The 22,581-nt window shown below is 45.6% G+C and overlaps 1 protein-coding gene across 1 annotated transcript in view; it reads left to right on the top strand.

The window, feature by feature from the left end:
- Positions 1-1,919: 1,919 nt before the first annotated feature.
- The window catches only part of LOC106587176 (tumor necrosis factor alpha-induced protein 8-like protein 3), a 42,413-nt gene continuing 21,751 nt past the window's right edge, over positions 1,920-22,581 (top strand). Inside the window, exon 1 of the mRNA XM_014175256.2 lies at positions 1,920-2,418. Within this exon, the coding sequence (XP_014030731.2) occupies positions 2,376-2,418 (43 nt within the window). The 5' untranslated portion in view covers positions 1,920-2,375. The remainder of the gene's footprint in view (positions 2,419-22,581) is intronic.

The following is a 22,581-nucleotide window of genomic DNA, read 5'->3' on the forward strand; positions in this document are numbered from 1 at the left end:
GATGTGTATACTGATGTATTGTGATGTGTATATTGATGTATTGTGATGTGTATATGATGTGTAGTGATGTGTATATTGATGTATTGTGATGTGTATATGATGTGTAGTGATGTGTATATTGATGTATTGTGATGTGTATATTGATGTGTAGTGATGTGTATATTGATGTATTGTGATGTGTATATTGATGTGTAGTGATGTGTGTACTGGGTTAATTTGTGAAAAAGTCCTTGGTCTCAGCATATCTCCCTGTTAAAATAATGGTTAATTAAATACAATTCTAATGTGTTGTATTATACTGTAATATGCACTCATACATACACAGACACGCACACAGACACACAGACAAGTTTTTCCCTACACCCGCAGTATAACATCTGCAAAATATGTGTACGTGACCAATACATTTGATTTGATTATTTAGTGTGATGATGTGTTATAATAACACTGCCTGTGGGGATGAGGCCCATCTGCTGTTCAAGGGACCTGCTGAGGTAGCCTAAAAATACAACCATCTGTAGGCACACACACACACGCACACACACACACACGCACGCACGCCGCACGCACGCCGCCGCACGCACGCACGCACGCACGCACGCACGCACGCACGCACGCACGCACGCACGCACGCACGCACGCACGCACGCACGCACGCACACACACACACACACACACACACACACACACACACACACACACACACACACACACACACACACACACACACACACACACACACACACACACACACAGGCAAGCACGCACACACACACACACACACACACACACACACACGCACACACACACACACACACACACACACACACACACACACACACACAATCAGACCTTCTGATGTAAGGCTCTGGTTAAAAGTCAAATCAAATCAAATCAAAGCTTATTTGTCACGTGCGCCAAATACAACAGGTGTAGACCTTACAGTGAAATGCTTACTTACAAGCCCTTAACCAACAATGCTTTAAGAAGTTTTAAGAAAATAAAAAATGTGTTAAGAAAAAAGTAACAAATATTAAACAGCAGCAGTGAAATAACAATAGCGAGGCTATAGTAGTGCACTATATAGGGAATAGGGTACCATTTAGGATGTTAACTCAGTGTGGGCCACGAGAAGTGCTGAACACCATGATCATGTCACCAGCCAGCCAACCAGCCAACCAGCCAGCCAGTCAACCAGCCAACTAGCCTGGCAACCAACCAGCCAACCAACCAGCCAGCCAGCCAGCCAGCCAACCAGCCAGCCAGCTAGAGACTTCTGGTCATGGTGAGTCAGAGCGGTACAGGGTTCTCTAATGACTGACTATGAGCCAATAACCAGGAGGAAGGGGGGAGGAGAGGGAAGGGGAAGAAGGGAAGGGGGAGGAGGAGGGAAGGGAAGGGGGAGAAAGAGGGGGAAGGGGGAGAAAGAGGGAAGGGGGAGGGGAGGAGGAGGGAAGGGGGAGGAGGGGAGGAGGAGGGAAGGGGGAGAAAGAGGGGGAAGGGGGAGAAAGAGGGAAGGGGGAGGGGAGGAGGAGGGAAGGGGGAGGAGGGGAGGAGGAGGGAAGGGGGAGAAAGAGGGAAGGGGGAGGAGGGAAGGGGGAGGAGGGGAGGAGGAGGGAAGGCAGGGGATTGAGCTGGTGGTGTAAAAACTAGCTACTGCTGCTACTGGCTTCAGTTTCTCCTCTCCCACAGTGGAACATACACATAACTTAATGATCAGAGAGATACACCGCATGTAGAGAGAGGGAGAGAGTGAGCACAGGAGGACAGAAAGGGAGTGTGACAGAAAATAAAGACAGATATTGAGAGTGCTGAAGGAGAGTGACAGAGAGTGACAGTACAGAGAGAAAGAGAGGGAGGGAAGGAAAGAGAGGGAGAGATAGGGAGGGAGGGACTGACCAGAATGATGAAGGGAGGAGGGACGGGAGGAGGAAAGTAGAGGAGAGGAAGAGAGATATTGAAGGAGTCAGCACAGTTAGCGAGTGAGGGAGGGAGCCAGGGAGAAGAGAGAAAGAAAGAGGGAGCAAAAAAATAAAGAGCAAAAGAGGTACAGCTCAGCAAATCAGGGCTTTCAGCCAGTCACAGCTATTCCCTACTCAGCTGCTGTGTTCTAGCCAGAGAGGAGAGTTTCACTGCCTCTGAAAAGCGAGAGAGAGCAACAAAAAAAACAAGAGAAAGAGAGAGGGGAAATAGCTAACTCGCTGTGGAAGAGAGGGAGACAGAGAGAGAAAGAGCGAGAGAGCAAGGGAGACAGAGAGAGAGGCAGAGAGAGAGAAAGAGAGAGAGAGCGAGAGAGAGAGAGAGAGAGAGAGAGAGAGAGTGAAAGAGAGAGAGAAAGAATAAGAGGTTCTCTGTCCAGAGTTTAGGAGGAGAAAATGGATTCCGACTCGGGGGAGCAGAGTGAGGGGGATCTCCCAGGTAAGATTGCTTGCTAATGTGTGTGTGTGCTTGTGTATGTGGCTGCATTTATATGTGTGTATGTGTGTTTGTGTGTGTGTTTGTGTCTCTGTGTCTATTCAAACTTGTAGTAGGTAGAGGTTTCCACTAATGGTTAAAAGGTTAGGATTGGACTGTGATCTTTCCTGTGTTTATTTATCTCTGGTCTGTACATGCGGAGTTGCAGCCTGCCTTCCGCTCTGTGTGAGTCTGTAAGCCGGCTCAGTGTGTGAGCCGTGGCAATGATTAGCTGGCCAGGCAAGCTGAGACACGTGTGTGTGTGTGTGTGTGTGTGTGTGTGTGTGTGTGTGTGTGTGTGTGTGTGTGTGTGTGTGTGTGTGTGTGTGTGTGTGTGTGTGTGTGCGTGTGTGCGTGTGTGCGTGCGTGTGTACGTGTGTGTGTGTGTGTGTGTGTGTGTGCGTGTGTGTGTGTGTACGTGTGTACGTGTGTGCGTGTGTGTGTGTGCGTGCGTGTGTGTGTGTGTGTGTGTGTGCGTGTGTGTGTGCGTGTGTGTGTGTGTGTGTGTGTGTGTGTGTGCGTGTCAGTGAGTGTGTGCGTAGGTACGTACGTGCCTGTGTGTACATGATTGTGTGTGTGTCAAGCTATTAGATTTGATAATAATCAACACATCTTCTAGGGACCTCCTCTGTACTCTCCTCCCCTCAAGTCATGCTCTCAGAGGATACATCAATATTTAACAGGAGATGTCTGGGACTCAAACTAACAGACAGGTTCTATCTGACTACATGGACAGAGTGTGGCTCTCGTCTTACGTTCCAATACAGAGATCAATATATACACATAAGGTGTGTCCAAAATGGTACCCTATTCCCTATATAGCACACTACTTTAGAGCAGAGCTCTATAGTCCTTGGTCATAGTAGTGCACTAAAATGGGAATACAGTGCCATTTGGAACGCACACTTACAGATCTTAATAAAATCCATCTAAAGTTTGTAATTTCCACTTTAACATTTCAGACTTTATTTGCCCTAACAAAAAACCTACGAAGAAATTATAGTAATTATAACCCACATAATAATTCACATTTCCTGTTACTGCAGGATTATTTTCCTGGTGTATCAAACTGGCTGAAATGAAGACCCTACATCGGTATGGTTGTAAAGTCCAGGGGCAAGACCTGACTGTGGCAGTGAAAGGAGAACGTTAGCACTCCTGGTTGACAGGTTCTGGTTGTATGTTTTCCTTATGGCTATTTATAACGTAGCTGTGATCCTACAGAGAATTCCACTCAGGCAATACAACTGTCTTCAGAAGTCTCCAAGTGCGCAAACACACACACATATACTCAGACATCCAACCCATCATTAATCCAGCCAGGTCACTTGTGATACTTGTCAGTATTGGACGTCCATCCATGTGTGAGGATAGCGGGAGATGATGTGGAAACCGGCCACTAGGGGTAACAGTGAGTGTTTTGCTATGGTGGACGGGGATGGTGGAGGGGCGTAAGCATCTGCCTCTGATTCCAAGAGTTCCAATCCAGCGATAGAAAGTTTTCTTTTGATGTATTTTTTTAAGCCTATCCCAAACCTTAACCCTAACCTTAACCACTCAGAGTTAATGCCTAACCTTGAGAAAATGTGGAGTTAATGTCTGAACTTAACCCTAACCTTAAAAATTCAGAGTTCATGCCTAAATTTAACCTTAAACACTTAGAAATGTGATGTTTGGAACAACTTCCAAATGTTATGTTTGAGAAACGTGGATGGACGTCTAGTTGTGACGTGAGATTGTGAGAGCTGGTAGCATTAATCATAGGAATACTTTCAGAAGGCCTGTTTTCATAGTAATGCTGGTACATGGTGTAATATACAACAGGTGGTGTCCTCAGTATAGCTCCCTATGTCTGAAAGTCCCCTGTTCTTTACCATATCTCTAATGTCGTGGTTTGTCTTCAGTCACAGGACCCCTAACCTCTCTGAGCCCTGTGTGAAGGGCCGTGTTTACGTTTGGTCTGGTTTTTAAAATTGTTTGGGGAGACAGAGGCTTACTGTGCTGGAGGCATTAGGATATCCTTAAATACTACAGCATTCTCACTCGCCCCACATCTCACTGACTCTCTCCTCTCTCTCTTTAGTAACTCTTTCTCTCACTCTCCCCACATCTCACTGACTCTCTCTTTCTTTCTTTTGTGACTCTCTACCACCCCTATCTCTCTAACTCTCTTTCCCCTTTTTCCTGTCGCCTGTCTCTCTCTCTCTCTCTTGCCCCCCCTCTTCTACCCCTCTCTTTATCTATCTCTCTCCCTGGCATTTTAATCTTGCTCAAAGCAGAGGCTAGTGTCTAAAGCTGTGATCTTTCTTCAAATGCTTCTCTTTTTAGAGGGAATTATGCCTGAAGAAAGCTACAATACAGGACTCTTCAAACAACCATAATACTGTCTGTTAATATAGTAGGTAGGATAGGAGAGGGGAGAAGGGGAGGAGAGGGGGGGAGAAGGGGAGGAGGGGATGTTTGGTTCTGGGTATGGTCATAGCTGTGCTATATTTCTCTTTCTATGGTCTATTGACTTCTATCTACTCTCCTGGGCCCTGTGAACTCACTGGACTACTCTCTCTCTCTCTCTCTCTCTCTCTCTCTCTCTCTCTCTCTCTCTCTCTCACACACACACACACACACACACACACACACACACACACACACACACACACACCTTTCCCATGGCACACATCCATTTACTGCCCTTCACACACATTATCCCTCTTGCAGCCCAAACACTCTTCTCCCCTCCTACAAACACACCCTTGAACACACATGCACATACATTGCCAAAATCCAGAAACTGGAAGCTGGAAAATCTTTCAAACTCAGGAGAAGAGAGAGAGAGAGAGGAAAAGAAAGAGAGATGGAGGGAGGCCCTGACTGGAAAAGACGACTCAGGAGAAGAGAGAGAGAGAGGAAAAGAAAGAGAGATGGAGGGAGGCCCTGACTGGAAAAGACGACTCAGGAGAAAGTGATTTTTCCTCTAGTTGCAGTAAAAGAAGAGTTTAGGTCATAAACGCCAGCGCACCTCGCAGCAGGGCCTGAAGTGTGTGTGTGTCTCTATGCATTCCACGGTCTGAGTCAGTTAGAATCCCTCATCTTATTCAGTTTAAAGAGGCAGACCCTTTACTGAAACATGGAATTACTCTTCACTTATAGGTTACAGGAAACACACACACACACACTGATCTTGCTTTTCACACCCGGATGACATCATTGGCTGTGGACTTTGCGGAGCCGGGCGGTCCAATGGAACCGCAGCAATCTCTTTGTGAGTGTGCGTGTCTGTGTGTGTTTGTGTGCATGTGTGTGTGTGTGTGTGGCTGTGTGATTTGCTGTGCATTTGAGTGTGTGTGAGTGTATGTGTGTGTGTGTGTGTGTGTGTGCGTGCGCATGTGTGTGTGAACCACAGTCGTTTCCTCCAGGCCTAGTGTAGTTGGTTAGTCAGTGGTATGGCAACCAGACTGACTATAGCAGCAGTCCCAAACCAACACTGGAGTAGACCTGATGCCTGATGGGACTGATGCCTGATGGGACTGATGCCTGATGGGACTGATGCCTGTTAGCAAAGACTGACTGATCCACTAGAACTCTGGTCAAAGTGCACTAGTCAAGGTGCACTGGTCAAAGTGCTCTGGTCAAAGTGCTCTGGACAAAGTACTCTAGTCAAAGTGCTCTGGACAAAGTACTCTGGTCAAAGTCCTCTAGTCAAAGTGCTCTGGTGAACGTGCTCTAGTCAAAGTGCTCTAGTCAAAGTGCTCTAGTGAAAGTGTTCTAGTCAAAGGGCTCTAGTCAAAGGGCTCTAGTCAAAAGTGCTCTGGTCAAAGTGCTCTGGTCAAAGTGCTCTAGTCAAGGTGCTCTGGTCAAAGTGCTCTAATCAAAGTGGTCAAAGTGCTCTGGTAAAATTGCTCTAATCAAAGTGCTCTAGTGAAAGTGCTCTGGTCAAGGTGTACTGGTCAAAGTGCTCTGGTCAAAGTGCTCTGGTCAAAGTGCTCTGGTCAAAGTGCTCTAGTCAAGGTGCTCTGGTCAAAGTGCTCTAGTCAAAGTGCTCTAGTCAAAGTGCTCTAGTCAAGGTGCTCTAGTCAAGGTGCTCTGGTTAAAGTGCTCTGGTCAAAGTGCTCTGGTCAAAGTGCTCTGGACAAAGTACTCTAGTCAAAGTGCTCTGGACAAAGTACTCTGGTCAAAGTCCTCTAGTCAAAGTGCTCTGGTGAACGTGCTCTAGTCAAAGTGCTCTAGTGAAAGTGTTATAGTCAAAGGGCTCTAGTCAAAGGGCTCTAGTCAAAAGTGCTCTGGTCAAAGTGGTCTGGTCAAAGTGCTTTAGTCAAGGTGCTCTGGTCAAAGTGCTCTAATCAAAGTGGTCAAAGTGCTCTGGTAAAATTGCTCTAATCAAAGTGCTGTAGTGAAAGTGCTCTGGTCAAAGTGCTCTGGTCAAAGTGCTCTAGTCAAAGTGCTCTGGTCAAAGTGCTCTGGTCAAAGTGCTCTAGACAAAGTGCTCTGGTCAAAGTGCTCTAGTCAAAGAGCTCTAGTCAAAGTGCTCTGGTCAACATGCTCTGGTCAAAGTGCTCTAATCAAAGTGCTCTGCTCAAAGTGCTCTAGTCAACATGCTCTGGACAACGGGCTCTAGTCAAAGTGCTCTAGTCAAAGGGCTCTAGTGAAAGTGCTCTGGTCAAAGTGCTTTGGTCAAAGTGCTCTAGTCAAGGTGCTCTTGTCAAAATGCTCTGGTCAAAGTACTTTGGTCAGAGTGCTCTGGTCAAAGTGCTCTAGTCAATGTGCTCTAGTCAATGTGCTCTAGTCAAAGTGCTCTAGTCAAAGTGCTCTGGACAAAGTGCTCTGGTGAACATGCTCTAGTCAAAGTGCTCTGATCAAGGTGCTCTGGTCAAAGTGCTCTAGTCAAAGTGCTCTAGTCAAAGTGCTCTAATCAAAGTGGTCAAAGTGCTCTGGTAAATTTGCTCTAGTCAAAGTGCTCTAATCAAAGTGGTGAAATTGCTCTGGTCAAAGTGCTCTAATCAAAGTGGTCAAAGTGCTCTGGTAAAATTCCTCTAGTCAAAGTGCTCTATTCAAAGTGCTTGTCAAAGTGCTCTGGTCAAAAGTAGTACACTATGAAGGGAATAGAGTGCCATTTGGGGGCAAAACTGTGATCAGTATAATACTAAATCATCACTCACACAGTATGACTATGCAACTATATTGCTGACTATGGTTTTGTAATTAGCCTTTAAATGATTAACCCTTATTGGAGCAGTGGTAAGCATGTCTGCCTTTATGGGCTGGGAAACCCGGGATGGAGACTCGCAAAGGGCGTTGCACTGTCACTGTTTGTTAAAATCACTACAGTAATGTATACCATTGGATCTGGAACTCGCCTGTCTCTTCTCTCAGATCCACCATGTGGTTAACATACACATCAGAGGAACTCAACAGACCCTGACAGGCCCAAGTGTGTGTGTGTGTGCATTTCATAGAGCTCATGGTCAGGGATGGTGCCAGTCTCTCCTGAGGCTTTGACCAGCTGTGCAGCTACACTCTCTGATGGAATTAAAGAGAGACAGAAAGAAAGAGACCCAACCAAGTCATGAGACAACAAAAATATTTACTTGACTCATTGGAAAGAATTAACCAAAAAACTGAGCAAACTGGAATGCTTTCTGTCCCTAAACAGAGAGAACAGTGGCAGAATACCTGACTTTGACTACGTACAGACTCATTGACCATAGCCTTTCTATTGGGAGAGGCCACCATACGCAGACCTGGCTCTCTTTGTGCCCACTGCCCACAAAATGAGGTGGAAACTGAGCTACACTTCATAACCTCCTGCCAAATCTATGACCACATTAGAGATACATATTTCCCTCAGATTAAACAAACGCACAAAGAATTCAAAAGCAAATCAAATGTTGTTAAACTCCCATATCTATTAGGTGAAATACCACAGTGTGCAAGCACAGCTGCAATATGTGTGACCTGTTGCTATACGAGAAGGGCAACCAGTGGAGTACAAACACCATTGTAAATACAACTTATATTTATCTGTTTTCTTTTCGTACTGTCACGGCTGTTATAAGGAGCGGACCAAAGCGCAGCGTTTGTGTTCCACATATTTATTATATTCGTGAAACGTAATGCAAATACAGAAAACTTGAAATACCAAAACAAACCGTGACGCAGAGAGGGGAAAAAAAAAAAACACTACTCAAGACAATAACCCACAAACAACAATGAGAAAAACCCCTACTTAAATATGATCTCTAATCAGAGGCAATGAGGATCAGCTGTCTCCAATTAGAGATCAACCCCAAACAATCCCAACATAGACAAACTAGAACCTAAAAATAGAAATATAAAACATAGATTAGCCCAAAACACCCCCTGACCACTACCATAGAAAATAACAACTTATATTGGTCAGGACGTGACAGTACCCCCCCCCCCAAAGGAGCAGACTCCGAATGCCAACACCACAAAAAAAAACACAAACCACCCCCCCCCCCCAAAAAAAAAACCACAAAGGGAGGGTAGGGTGGGTGAAAAATGTCTATGTCTGGAGGAACCAGACCCTGGATCATCGTCGGAGGCTTCGGACCGCCAACCGCCGCTGAAGACTCTGGGCTAAAAGCCGCCGCTGAAGACTGGGCTGCAGACCACCGCTGAAGACTCCGGGCTAAGGAGCGTCGCTGGAGGCTCCGGGCTGAACAGCGTCGCTGTAGGTTCCGGACTGGGGAGACGTACATCGGACTGTGTGCTCACATCAGGCACCAGCCTTAGCGGGCTATGGTGTCGCACTGGAGGTCTGCTACGTGGGACTGGCATAGGAGGCGCCAGGCTAGTCACACACCTTCAGGCTAGTTTGGGGAGCAGGAACAGGACGTACTGGGCTCTGGTGACGCACTGGAGGTCTGCTACGTGGGGACTGGTATAGGAGGCGCCAGGCTAGTACCACATACATTCAGGCTAGTGCGGGGAGCAGGAACAGGACGCACTGGGCTATGGTGGTGCACTGGAGGTCTGGAGCGCACGGCCTGCACAACCCGTCCTGGGTAGATGGTCACTGTAGCCCAGCACGGGCGGAGCGCTGGCACAGAGCGAACTGGGCTGTGCTGGGGAATGAGGGCTGCCATGCGTAGAGCAGGCGCAGGATAAACTGGGCCTAGGAGACGCACTGGCGGCCAGATGCGCTGAGCAGGCACACTCCTTCCCGGCTGAGTGCCAACTCTAGCATGGCAACGCTGAGGAGCTTGCACCGAGCGCACCGGGCTTTGAATGTGTATAGGTGATACAGTGCGCATTTCCGCATAGATCGGTGCTTTCCTCATCACCCGCTCCCCACGGTAAGCACGGGGAGTTGACTCAGGTCTCCATCCTGACTTAGCAAACCTCCCAGTGTGCCCCCCCCCAAAAAAAAAAATTGGGGCTGCCTCTCGCACTTGCCTTTCGGTGCATATAACGCCTCGTAGTATCATCGCTCTGCCTTCGCTGCCTCAAGTTCCTCCTTTGGTCGGCGATATTCCCCAGCCTGACTCCAGGGTCCTTCCCCATCCAAAATTCCTCCTGCTGCTCCTTCTTTCTCTGCTTGGTCCTTCTTTGGTGGGTTATTCTGTCACGGTTGTTATAAGGAGCGGACCAAAGTGCAGCGTTTGTGTTCCACATATTTATTATATTCGTGAAACGTAATGCAAATACAGAAAACTTGAAATACCAAAACAACAAACCGTGACGCAGCGAGGGGGAAAAACACACTACTCAAAAGACAATAACCCACAAACAACAATGAGAAAAACCCCTACTTAAATATGATCTCTAATCAGAGGCAATGCGGATCAGCTGCCTCCAACTAGAGATCAACCCATAACAATCCCAACATAGAAATAGACAAACCAGAACCTAAACATAGAAATAGAAAACATAGATTGGCCCAAAACACCCCCTGTCACGCCCTGACCACTCTACCATAGAAAATAACAACTTATATTGGTCAGGACGTGACACGTAATTTAATTTTATGCACATTGTTACAACACTGTACATAGCCAATAATATTAGATTTGAAATGGCTCTATTCTTTTGAAACTTTTGTAAGTGTAATGTTTACATTATTTATGATTGTTTACTTCATTACGGTGTACTGAGAGAGAGAGAGAGAGAGAGAGAGCGAGAGAGAGAGGAAGCGAGAGAGAGAGAGAGTGAGGAAACGAGAGAGAGAGAGAGAGAGAGAGAGAGAGAGAGAGAGAGTTGGACGTGGTGGTGTTTTGGTCATTGAAGCCACTCCATGCTAAGTCTTGGCTGAGGGGAAGACTAGAGAAGACTCTGGGACCGGAAAACCTCTTTCTTTCATTCTCTCACTCTCCCTCTTTCACTCTCTCACTATCTCCTTTTGCCCTCCTTCCCCCATTTCTCTTTCTCGTCTTCTATGAATCTGAAGGAGAGAAGAGCTCACCTGCTGGGGCACCTAGAATGCAGAGAGATGAGAACAAGTTGAGAAAAAGTAGAGAGAAAGAAAGAAAGAGAAGAGGGGAAGAGAGAAAAGGGAAAGAGAGAAATAGAGAGAAAGAAAGAGAAAGGGAATTACAGACAGCCTGAACTCAACGACCCCATATAGATTGAAGACAGACCAGACTGCAGGACAGAATACTCAATGCTAAAGAGAGCTAGTTCATTCCTCTCTGCATACCTCCCTCCCTCCCTCCTTTCTCTCTCTCTCCTTTCCTTTCCCTGTCCATTTTTATCACCCTTTCATCACTCTCTCTTGCTCTCTTTTTTCACTCTCTCTCTTTCTCCCTTTCCATTAGTTTATCTTTCATCTGCCTTTCCATCTCTCTCTCTCTTTTTTTCAGTATCTCTTCTAATTGATTTCAATTCAAATGGGCTTTATTGGCATGGGAAACATATGTTATATTGCTGAAGCAAGTGAAACAGACAAGAAACAAAAACCTCCCTTTCTATTTATCTCTCTCTCTCTCTCTCTTTCTCTTTATAGTTATAGAGAAGGGACAGTTTTTCCGATGGAAAAACTGTTCTCTGTGTGTGTTTCAGGCCAGAGAGAGGAGAGGAGAGGAGAGGAGAGGAGAGGAGAGGAGAGGAGAGGAGAGGAGAGGAGAGGAGAGGAGAGGAGAGGAGAGGAGAGGAGAGGAGAGGAGAGGAGAGGCCTAGCGTTTTAAACCCCTCTTTTTTATTAGGATCCGTCACAGTTTATCATTAGAGCTTACACACACAAACGTATGCGCGCGCACACACACACGCACACACGCACACACACACACACACTAGTCCTACAAAAGCCTTTGAGTCTCTTGCCTCCCTCTCTTCTTCTCTCTAGAGAGGACGGAGAAGGTGAGGTTAGACAAGAAAAGACAGAGAGGGTGAATGTTCCATCCAGAGGTCACAGTTCTCTCCCCATTTCTCTCCCTTTCTCTCTGACTCTTCCTCTCTTTTTATCTCTCTGTGTCAGAGTCCGTGAGTGAGTTGATCTTAGAGGTGAGGACCAAGAGAAGCTATGACATGCTATTAGTCTCTCTCTCTCTGCCTCTCTACCTCTTTCTCTTTCTCTTTCTCTTTCTCTCTCTCTCTCTCTCTCTCTCTCTCTCTCTCTCTCTCTCTCTCTGTTTCTCTTCTCTCTCCATTTCTTTGTGACTCAAACTGTGACAGGCTTCCAGGCCTATGGCTCATCAGTCAGTCAAAAAGGGATATCATCCTCCCTCTCTATCTCAGCTCCACAGAGAGCCGACCACACAAACACAAACACAGAGTTCTTCAGTTGCAATGACAAGCCACCATCTCAGACTGATTACTGATGGAGTCCCAGAGGGAGAAAGAGAGAGAGAGATAGAGAGAGATGTTAAAGAGTTTGCTATACTTAAACTCTTTCACATCGTCCTTAGCTCTGGCATCTTCCCCAATATTTGGAACCAATGACTGATCACCCCAATCCACAAAAGTGGAGACATATTTGACCTCAATAACTACCGTGGGATATGTGTAAAAAGCAACCTTGGGAAAATCCTCTGCATTATCATTAACAGCAGACTCATTCATTTCCTCAGCGAAAACAATGTACTGAGCAAATGTCAAATTGGCTTTCTACCAAATAACCGTACAACAGACCATGTATTCACCCTGCACACCCTAATTGACTAACAAACAAACCAAAACAAAGACAAAGTCTTCTCATGCTTGGTTGATTTAAAAAAAGTGTTTCACTCAATTTGGCATGAGGCACTGATTTACAAATTGATGGACTGTGGTGTTGGGGGAAAAAACATATGACATTATAAAATCGATGTACACAAACAACAAGTGTGCGGTTAAAATTGGCAAAAAACACACACATTTCTTTCCACAGGGCTGTGGGGGAGACAGGTATGCAGCTTAAGCCCCACCCTCTTCAATATATATACCAACGAATTGGCGAGGGCACTAGAAATAAAGTCTGCAGCACCCGGCCTACTAGAATCTGAAGTCAAATGTCGACTGTTTGCTGATGATCTGGTGCTTCTGTCCCCCCAATTAGGATCTGGCAAAAAAATACTTCAGTTAAAGAACCCATTGCCTATTTTTGGGTGTGAGGTCTGGGGTCCGCTCACCAACCAACAATTCACAAAATGGGACAAACACCAAATTGAGACTCTGCATACAGAATTCTGTAAAAAATATCCTTGGTGTACAATGTAAAACATCCAATAATGCATACAGAGCAGAATTAGACTGATTCCCGCTAATTAACAAAATCCAGAAAAGAGCCACTAAATTCTACAAACCCCTGAAAGGAAGCTATTCCCAAACCTTCCATAACATAGTCATCACCTACAGAAAGATGAACCTGAAGAAGAGTCACCTAAGCAAGCTGGTCCTGGGTCTCTGTTCACAAACACAAACACACCCCACAGAGCCCCAGGACAGCAGCACAATTAGACCCAACCAAATCATGAGAAAGCAAAAAGATCCTTCCTGACACATTGGAAAGTATAAACAAAAAAACAGAGCAAACTAGAATGCTATTGGGCCCTAAACTGAGAGTACACAGTGGCAGAACACCTGACCCCTGTGACTGACCCAGATTTAAGGAAAGCTTTGACTATGTACAGATTGAGTGAGCACAGCCTTGCTATTGAGAAAAGCAGACCTGGCTCTCAACAGAAGACAGGCTATGTTCCCACTGTCAACAAAATGAGGTGGAAACTGAGCTGCACTTCCTCACCTCCTGCCCAATGTATGACCATATTAGAGACACATATTTCCCTCAGATTACACAGACCCACAAAGAATTCGAAAACAAACCCAATTTTGATAAACTCCCATATCAACTTAGTGAAATACCACAGTGTGCCATCACAGCAGCAAGATTTGTGACCTGTTGCCACAAAAGAAAGGTCAACCAGTGAAGAACAAACACCATTGTAAATACAACCCATAGTTATGCTTATTTATTTTCCCTTTTGTACTTTAACTATTTGCACATGATATGACATTTGACATTTCTTTATTCTTTTGAAACTTTTGTGTAATGAGTGTAATGATTACTGTTAATTTGTTTTATTCTTTATTTCAGTTTAGTTTATTATCTATTTCACTTGCTTTGGCAACGTAAACATATGTTTCCCATGCCAATAAAGCCCTTCAATTGAAATTGAAATTGAATTGATAGAAAGAAAGAAAGAGCGAGAGAGTGGTTGTTCCTAAATGCTTGAATCTCTCCTGGGTTTTCAGTCTGAGCTCAGTCTCAGCGATGACACAACACATCTCTGCTACCACCTCCTTACCCTAACCCAGCCCCAATCCTCAGCCCTATTCAGCCAGCTCAAACCCAGCCCCAACCCTCAGCCATATACAGCCAGATCAAACCCAGCCCCAACCCTCAGCCCTATACAGCCAGATCAAACCCAGCCCCAATCCTCAGCCCTATTCAGCCAGCTCAAACCCAGTCCCAACCCTCAGCCCTATACAGTTAGCTCAAACCCAGCCCCAACCCTCAGCCATATACAGCCAGATCAAACCCAGCCCCAACCCTCAGCCCTATACAGTCAGCTCAAACACAGCCCCAACCCTCAGCCCTACACAGCCAGCTCAAACCCAGCCCCAACCCTCAGCCATATACAGTCAGCTCAAACACAGCCCCAACCCTCAGCCCTATACAGCCAGCTCAAACCCAGCCCCAACCCTCAGCCATATACAGTCAGCTCAAACACAGCCCCAACCCTCAGCCCTATACAGTCAGCTCAAACACAGCCCCAACCCTCAGCCTATACAGCCAGCTCAAACCCAGCCCCAATCCTCAGCCCTATTCAGCCAGAGCAAACCCAGCCCCAACCCTCAGCCCTATACAGCCAGCTCAAACCCAGCCCCAATCCTCAGCCCTATTCAGACAGATCAAACCCAGCCCCAACCCTCAGCCCTATACAGTCAGCTCAAACCCAGCCACAATCCTCAGTCCTATACAGTCAGCTCAAACCCAGCCCCAACCCTCAGCCCTATACAATCAGGTCAAACCCAGCCACAACCCCTAACGCTAGAATACACACTGTTAGCACATATGGATTTGTCTATAGGAATCTTTGGTGTTACTCTATTATTGTAACCCTATATGAAATCGCTGTGTTTGGTTATGCAAAAATACATGCTCGATTTGTTTACCTGGTACAGGTTCAGTGATGATGCTATCAGTATATGTAAATCCCCTACAAAGGAAGCTGGTTATTTTTATATTGTATCTCTAACATCTGAACAGTGCATGAGCACTATACTGAATGTGTTACTTCAGGTATCTCACCCAGCCTGCACCTGTGAAATGTACTGGTGGTGCTACAGTACGGCCTTGTAAGGAGAACACTTCTGTCAACGTCATGTGATCTATCAAACTCCAGCTGACTGTTCTGCCTCCAGTAATATGTCTACCACGAGTCTACCAGTCAGAGTCAACAGTTTGTAACAACTCCTGTAAAGTGTATATTTTATATGCTCTTAAAAACTGGACATCCCATGACAGTACTCCGTGCCAACAAAACCGGACTTACCGTAGCCTTTAGTTAATGAAAGTGTATCTTCACGAGACATAAACGCAATGAAATAAGTTAATTTTGAAACTTTTTCAAAGACATTCTCAAAGCAGCCCTCAGGGGTTTAGTCATTTCAATGAAGGTGCCTGAAAATGTAATTCATTAACTTTCTCTCTCTCTATATATATCTATATATATATATATATATATAGAGAGAGAGAGAGAGAGAGAGATTACTGATGAAAACTGATGTGAAGTGACAAAGACGTCCTTTATACCCACACTCCGGCACATGTTAGTGCAGCTGGGCAGTGTGTGTGAGTGTGTATGTAGTGTGTGTGTATGTTTTTATGTGTGTGTGTTTGTGAGAGGGTCTGAAAGTGATACTGCAGAAGTGAATCATACAGTTGAGCCAGGAGTTACCAGACTAGCCCCTCTACCCCGCAGCCACTGGGCCAGATATTATATACCTCCCCTCAACAGATACAGTAGTAAAACTCCTTACATCAGCTACAGTAGTAAAACAGACACACGCACATAAAAACATGTTTGAAACAGACCACTATAGTCCCTGTGCCCAAGAACACTAAGGTAACCTGCCTAAATGACTACCGACCTGTAGCACTCACGTCTGTAGCCATGAAGTGCTTTGAAAGGCTGGTCATGGCTCACATCAACACCATTATCCCAGAAACCCTAGACCCACTCCAATTTGCATACCGCCCCAACATATCCACAGATGATGCAATCTCTATTGAACTCAACACTGCCGTTTCACACCTGGACAAAAGGAATGCTATTCATTGACTACAGCTCAGCGTTCAACAACATAGTGCCCTCAAAGCTCATCACTAAGCTAAGGAACCTGGGACTAAACACCTCCCTCTGCAACTGGATCCTGGACTTCCTAACGGACAGCCCCCAGGTGGTAAGGGTAGGTAACAACCCATCTGCCATGCTGATCCTCAACACGGGGGCCCCTCAGGGGTGCGTGCTCAGTCCCCTCCTGTACTCCCTGTTCACTCATGACTGCATGGCCAGGCACGACTCCAACACCATCATTAAGTTTGCCGATGAGACAACAGTGGTAGGCCTGATCACCGACAACAATGAGACAACCTATAGGGAGGAGGTCAGAGACCTGGCCGTGTGGTGCAAGGACAACAATCTCTCCCTCAACGTGATCAAGACAAAGGAGATGATTGTGGACTACAGGAAAAGGAGGACCGAGCACGCCCCCATTCTCATTGACGGGGCTGTAGTGGAACAGGTTGAGAGCTTCAAGTTCCTTGGCGTCCACATCACCAACAAACTAACATGGTCCAAGCACACCAAGACAGTCGTGAAGAGGGCATGACAAAACCTATTCCTCCCACAGGAGACTGAAAAGATTTGGCATGGGTCCTCAGATCCTCAAAAGGTTCTACAGCTGCACCATCGAGAGCATCCTGACTGGTTGCATCACTGCCTGGTATGGCAACTACTCGGCCTCCGATCGCAAGGCACAACAGAGGGTAGTGTGCACGGCCAAGTACATCCCCGGGGCCAAGCTTCCTGCCATCCAGGACCTCTATACCAGGCAGTGTCAGAGGAAGGCCCTAAAAATTGTCAAAGACTCCAGACACCCTACTCATGGACTGTTCTCTCTGCTACCGCACGGCAAGCTGTAACGGAGCACCAAGTCTAGATCCAAGAGGCTTCTAAACAGCTTCTACCCCCAAACCATGAGACTCCTGAACATCTAATCAAATGGCTACCCAGTCCATTTGCATAGTCCCCCTCTTCTACGCTGCTGCTACTCTCTGTTATTATCTATGCATAGTCACTTTAATAACTCTACCTACATGTACATAGTACCTGAATTACCTCGACACCGGTGATTCTGTACCGGTACCCCTTGTATATAGCCCCGCTATTGTTATTTTACTGCTGCTCTTTAATTATTTGATATTCTTATCTCTTACTTTTTGAAAGTATTTTCTTAAAACTGCATTGTTGGTTAAGGACTTGTAAGTAAGTATTTCACTGTAAGGTTGTATTCGGCGAAATACAATTTGATTTTATTTTATTTTATTTGAACTCCTTACATCAGCTACAGTAGTAAAACTCCTCACAGCAGGTACAGTAGTAAAACTCCTTAGAGCAGGTACAGTAGTAAAACTCCTTAAATCAGGTACAGTAGTAAAACTCCTTACAGCAGGTACAGTAGTAAAACTCCTTAAATCAGGTACAGTAGTAAAACTCCTCACAGCAGTTACAGTAGTAAAACTCCTTACATCAGGTACAGTAGTGAAACTCCTTCCATCAGCTACAGTAGTAAAACTCCTTACAGCAGGTACAGTAGTAAAACTCCTTAGATCAGGTACAGTAGTAAAACTCCTTACAGCAGGTATAGTAGTAAAACTCCTTCCATCAGGTATAGTAGTAAAACTCCTTCCATCAGGTACAGTAGTAAAACTCCTTCCATCAGCTACAGTAGTGAAACTCCTTCCATCAGGTACAGTAGTAAAACTCCTTCCATCAGCTACAGTATGAAACTCTTTACAGCAGGTACAGTAGTAAAACTCCTTCCATCAGGTATAGTAGTAAAACTCCTTCCATCGGGTATAGTAGTAAAACTCCTTACAGGAGGTACTGTAGTAAAACTCCTTCCATCAGGTATAGTAGTAAAACTCCTTACAGCAGGTACAGTAGTAAAACTCCTTCCATCAGCTACAGTAGTAAAACTCCTTCCATCAGCTACAGTAGTACAACTCCTTACAGCAGGTACAGTAGTAAAACTCCTTCCATCAGGTATAGTAGTAAAACTCCTTACAGCAGGTACAGTAGTAAAACTCCTTCCATCAGCTACAGTAGTAAAACTCCTTACAGCAGGTACAGTAGTAAAACTCCTTCCATCAGCTACAGTAGTGAAAGTCCTTACAGCAGGTACAGTAGTAAAACTCCTTACAGCAGGTACAGTAGTGAAACTCCTTACAGCAGGTACAGTAGTAAAACTCCTTCCATCAGGTACAGTAGTAAAACTCCTTCCATCAGGTATAGTAGTAAAACTCCTTACAGCAGGTACAGTAGTGAAACTCCTTACAGCAGGTACAGTAGTAAAACTCCTTCCATCAGGTACAGTAGTAAAACTCCTTCCATCAGGTATAGTAGTAAAACTCCTTACAGCAGGTACAGTAGTAAAACTCATTCCATCAGCTACAGTAGTAAAACTCCTTACAGCAGGTACAGTAGTAAAACTCCTTCCAGCAGGTACAGTAGTAAAACTCCTTACAGCAGGTACAGTAGTAAAACTCCTTAGAGCAGGTATAGTAGTAAAACTCCTTACAGCAGTTACAGTAGTAATACTCCTTCCATCAGGTACAGTAGTAAAACTCCTTCCATCAGGTACAGTAGTAAAACTCCTTCCATCAGGTACAGTAGTAAAACTCCTTCCATCAGGTACAGTAGTAAAACTCCTTCCATCAGGTATAGTAGTAAAACTCCTTCCATCAGGTACAGTAGTAAAACTCCTTAGAGCAGGTATAGTAGTAAAACTCCTTACAGCAGGTACAGTAGTAAAACTCCTTCCATCAGCTACAGTAGTAAAACTCCTTCCATCAGGTACAGTAGTAAAACTCCTTCCATCAGGTACAGTAGTAAAACTCCTTCCATCAGCTACAGTAGTGAAACTCCTTACAGCAGGTACAGTAGTAAAACTCCTTCCATCAGCTACAGTAGTAAAACTCCTTACAGCAGGTACAGTAGTAAAACTCCTTCCATCAGCTACAGTAGTGAAACTCCTTACAGCAGGTACAGTAGTAAAACTCCTTCCATCAGCTACAGTAGTAAAACTCCTTACAGCAGGTACAGTAGTAAAACTCCTTATATTAGCATTACACACAACACAGCATGCCCTGTTTTCTAGAGCAAAGGAGAGAAAGCACTACAGGGTCTATTAGACTTCAGTTAACTCTAGCTACCACTAACTAAAGCTCAATGGGAGTGATATAGAAAAATGTCAAATGGACAAATCAACTAAAATCAACTGATGAACTAAGTCACGCAACTTAAAGTTTAGCCAAAGTTTGTAGTGGCTGTTTAAAGAAAATCCAACTATGGTTTACAGTTTTCCCTACCAATAGACTACTTTCAGGGTGAGGAACCATGTAACATCAAGTTGTACATTCCCCAACTTTCCCTTTAACATAACTACTCAGGGTAACACTCCAACTACGTGAATTAGATATAATTACTGTTTAGTACCTGTGAATTAATTTTTAAATTCTGAGATTTTGAAAAGGTGGGTGGAAATTCGTAAACTTTTTCAAAAAGATGGAACATTGTGGAAGGCCAGGATAGATAGATGAGAGGAGATAGAGGAGAGGAGATGGAGGAGATGAGATAGAGGAGATAGAGTAGATAGAGGAGATGGAGGAGATGAGATAGAGGAGATAGAGTAGATGGAGGAGATGAGATAGAGGAGATGGAGGAGATAGAGGAGATAGATGAGAGGAGATGAGATGGAGGAGATGAGATAGAGGAGATAGAGGAGGATATAGAGGAGATAGATGGAGGAGATGAGATAGAGGAGAGGAGATAGAGGAGATGAGATAGAGGAGCTGGAGGAGAGGAGATGGAGGAAAGGAGATGGAGGAGATGAGATAGAGGATATGGAGGAGATGAGATAGAGGAGATATAATGAAGAGGAGATAGAGGAGCTAGAGGGAATATGAGATAGAGGAGCTGGAGGAGAGGAGATGGAGGAAAGGAGATGGAGGAGATGAGATAGAGGATATGGAGGAGATGAGATAGAGGAGATATATGAGATAGAGGAGAGGAGATAGAGGAGCTAGAGGAGAGGAGATAGATGGAGGAGATGGAGGAGATGAGATAGAGGAGATGGAGGAGAGGAGATGGAGGAGAGGAGATGGAGGAGATAGAGGAGAGGAGATGGAGAGGAGATAGAGGAGAGGAGATGGAGGAGAGGAGATAGAGGAGAGGAGATAGAAAGAGTTGTCAGTCCAGTACATTTGTATTGTTATAGCTTTGCGTTTCCATCTGAATTTAAATTTAGCTGACATTTTCTTTATGTTGATAAGCCTTCTGTCTCCCATCTCTGAGAAAGACCACTGACTGTCATGTGGAATGTGGATGACTGATAAGTCATTAGAGAAGGCGCCTTTACACTTATACAAAATGTGAAGTAACATCTGTCTTTCTTCAGCATCAGATTTGCTACTTTTCCCTTCACACTGTCCTTCCATTAGCCTCAGATGTGGTGTGTCCAGAGACACGTGTGTCCATACTATAGTAATAGAATGGCAACAGAAAGCCATTGGGAGAATATCAATTGCATACTACTTGTGTCCTCTCTCCTCTGTGTGTGTGTGTGTGTGTGTGTGTGTGTGTGTGTGTGTGTGTGTGTGTGTGTGTGTGTGTGTGTGTGTGTGTGTGTGTGTGTGTGTGTGTGTGTGTGTGTGTGCGTTTGCGTGCGTACGTGCGTGCGTGTGTGTGTCTGGCCACAATAACCCAGTGATAGGTGAAGACGATCTTGATATGCCACTGATTAACATGGTTCTGTTGCAGTGAACAACCCCTAACTTCCTACAGGTGGTACTTTACCTGTGTTGTATTAGTGGTGTGTGCTGTGAACACTCATAATGTTTGGATAAAACACCATTGACAAGCTGTCAGCAGAGTATAACTAGGTAAATATGGGTGTCGGACTTGGGTGTATACATACACACACAGGGGCATGCGTACACACACGCATGCACAGATGGCCACACACACACACACACACACACACACAGTGAGGAGACCGTGCTGATACCCAGAGAGAGATGCTGAGTGACCTTCTCACTGTCAAGCTGCCACAGCCTTCTATTCTCTCTCTATGTTGATGTGTGTGTGTGTGTGTGTGTGTGTGTGTGTGTGTGTGTGTGTGTGTGTGTGTGTGTGTGTGTGTGTGTGTGTGTGTGTGTGTGTGTGTGTGTGTGTGTGTGTGTGTGTGTGTGTGTGTGTGTGTGTGTGTGTGTGTGTGTGTGTGTGTGTGTGTGTGTGTGTGAACAGCGTCAGTGCTCTGTTGACTCCAGATACCTGATACGTCTGTCCGATGGTGTGTGCGTAAGCAGAAACCAGGGTCTATGAATGTCCTACTGCAAAACATCATCATAAACACACACACACACAGGACAATGACATAATAACAGACCCCCACCTCAGGTACATAGACAGGTACAGGCCTTAACATGATGGTGATATGGTTTTGCTGATGTAAAGGGAATGTCTGGGTGTAAGGATATACTCTATGGTAATAGTACCACCCAGTTTGCCAGTATACTGTGGAATGCTTTGACTAAACCCAGATCTTTCATGTCTACTAACACAGAGAAGTGGAACGGGCTAGGGGTGGCCTACACACACACACACACACACACACACACACACACACACACACACACACACACACACACACACACACACACACACACACCTGGGGTCCAATAGTTCCTTCCATAGCAGCAGCTACTCTTCCTGGGGTCCGTTAGTTCCTGCCAAGGCAGCAGTTACTCTTCCTGGGGTACGTTACTTACTGCCAAGGCAGCAGCTACTCTTCATGGGGTCCGTTACTTACTGCCAAGGCAGCAGCTACTCTTCCTGGGGTCCGTTAGTTCCTGCCAAGGCAGCAGTTACTCTTCCTGGGGTCCATTAGTTCCTGACAAGGCAGCAGCTACTCTTCCTGGGGTCCGTTAGTTCCTGCCAAGTCAGCAGTTACTCTTCCTGGGGTCCAATAGTTCCTGCCAAATCAGCAGCTACTCTTCCTGGGGTCCATTAGTTCCTGACAAGGCAGCAGCTACTCTTCCTGGGGTCCGTTAGTTCCTGCCAAGGCAGCAGCTACTCTTCCTGGGGTCCATTAGTTCCTGCCAAGGCAGCAGCAACTCTTCCTGGGGTCCATTAGTTCCTGCCAAGGCAGCAGCTACTCTTCCTGTGGTCCATTAGTTCCTGCCAAGTCAGCAGCTACTCTTCCTGGGGTCCGTTAGTTCCTGCCAAGGCAGCAGCTACTCTTCCTGGGGTCCGTTAGTTCCTGCCAAGGCAGCAGCTACTCTTCCTGGGGTCCATTAGTTCCTGCCAAGGCAGCAGCTACTCTTTCTGGGGTCCGTTAGTTTCTGCA

Source organism: Salmo salar, chromosome ssa26 (assembly GCF_905237065.1).
Source record: "Salmo salar chromosome ssa26, Ssal_v3.1, whole genome shotgun sequence".
NCBI lineage: Eukaryota > Metazoa > Chordata > Actinopteri > Salmoniformes > Salmonidae > Salmo > Salmo salar.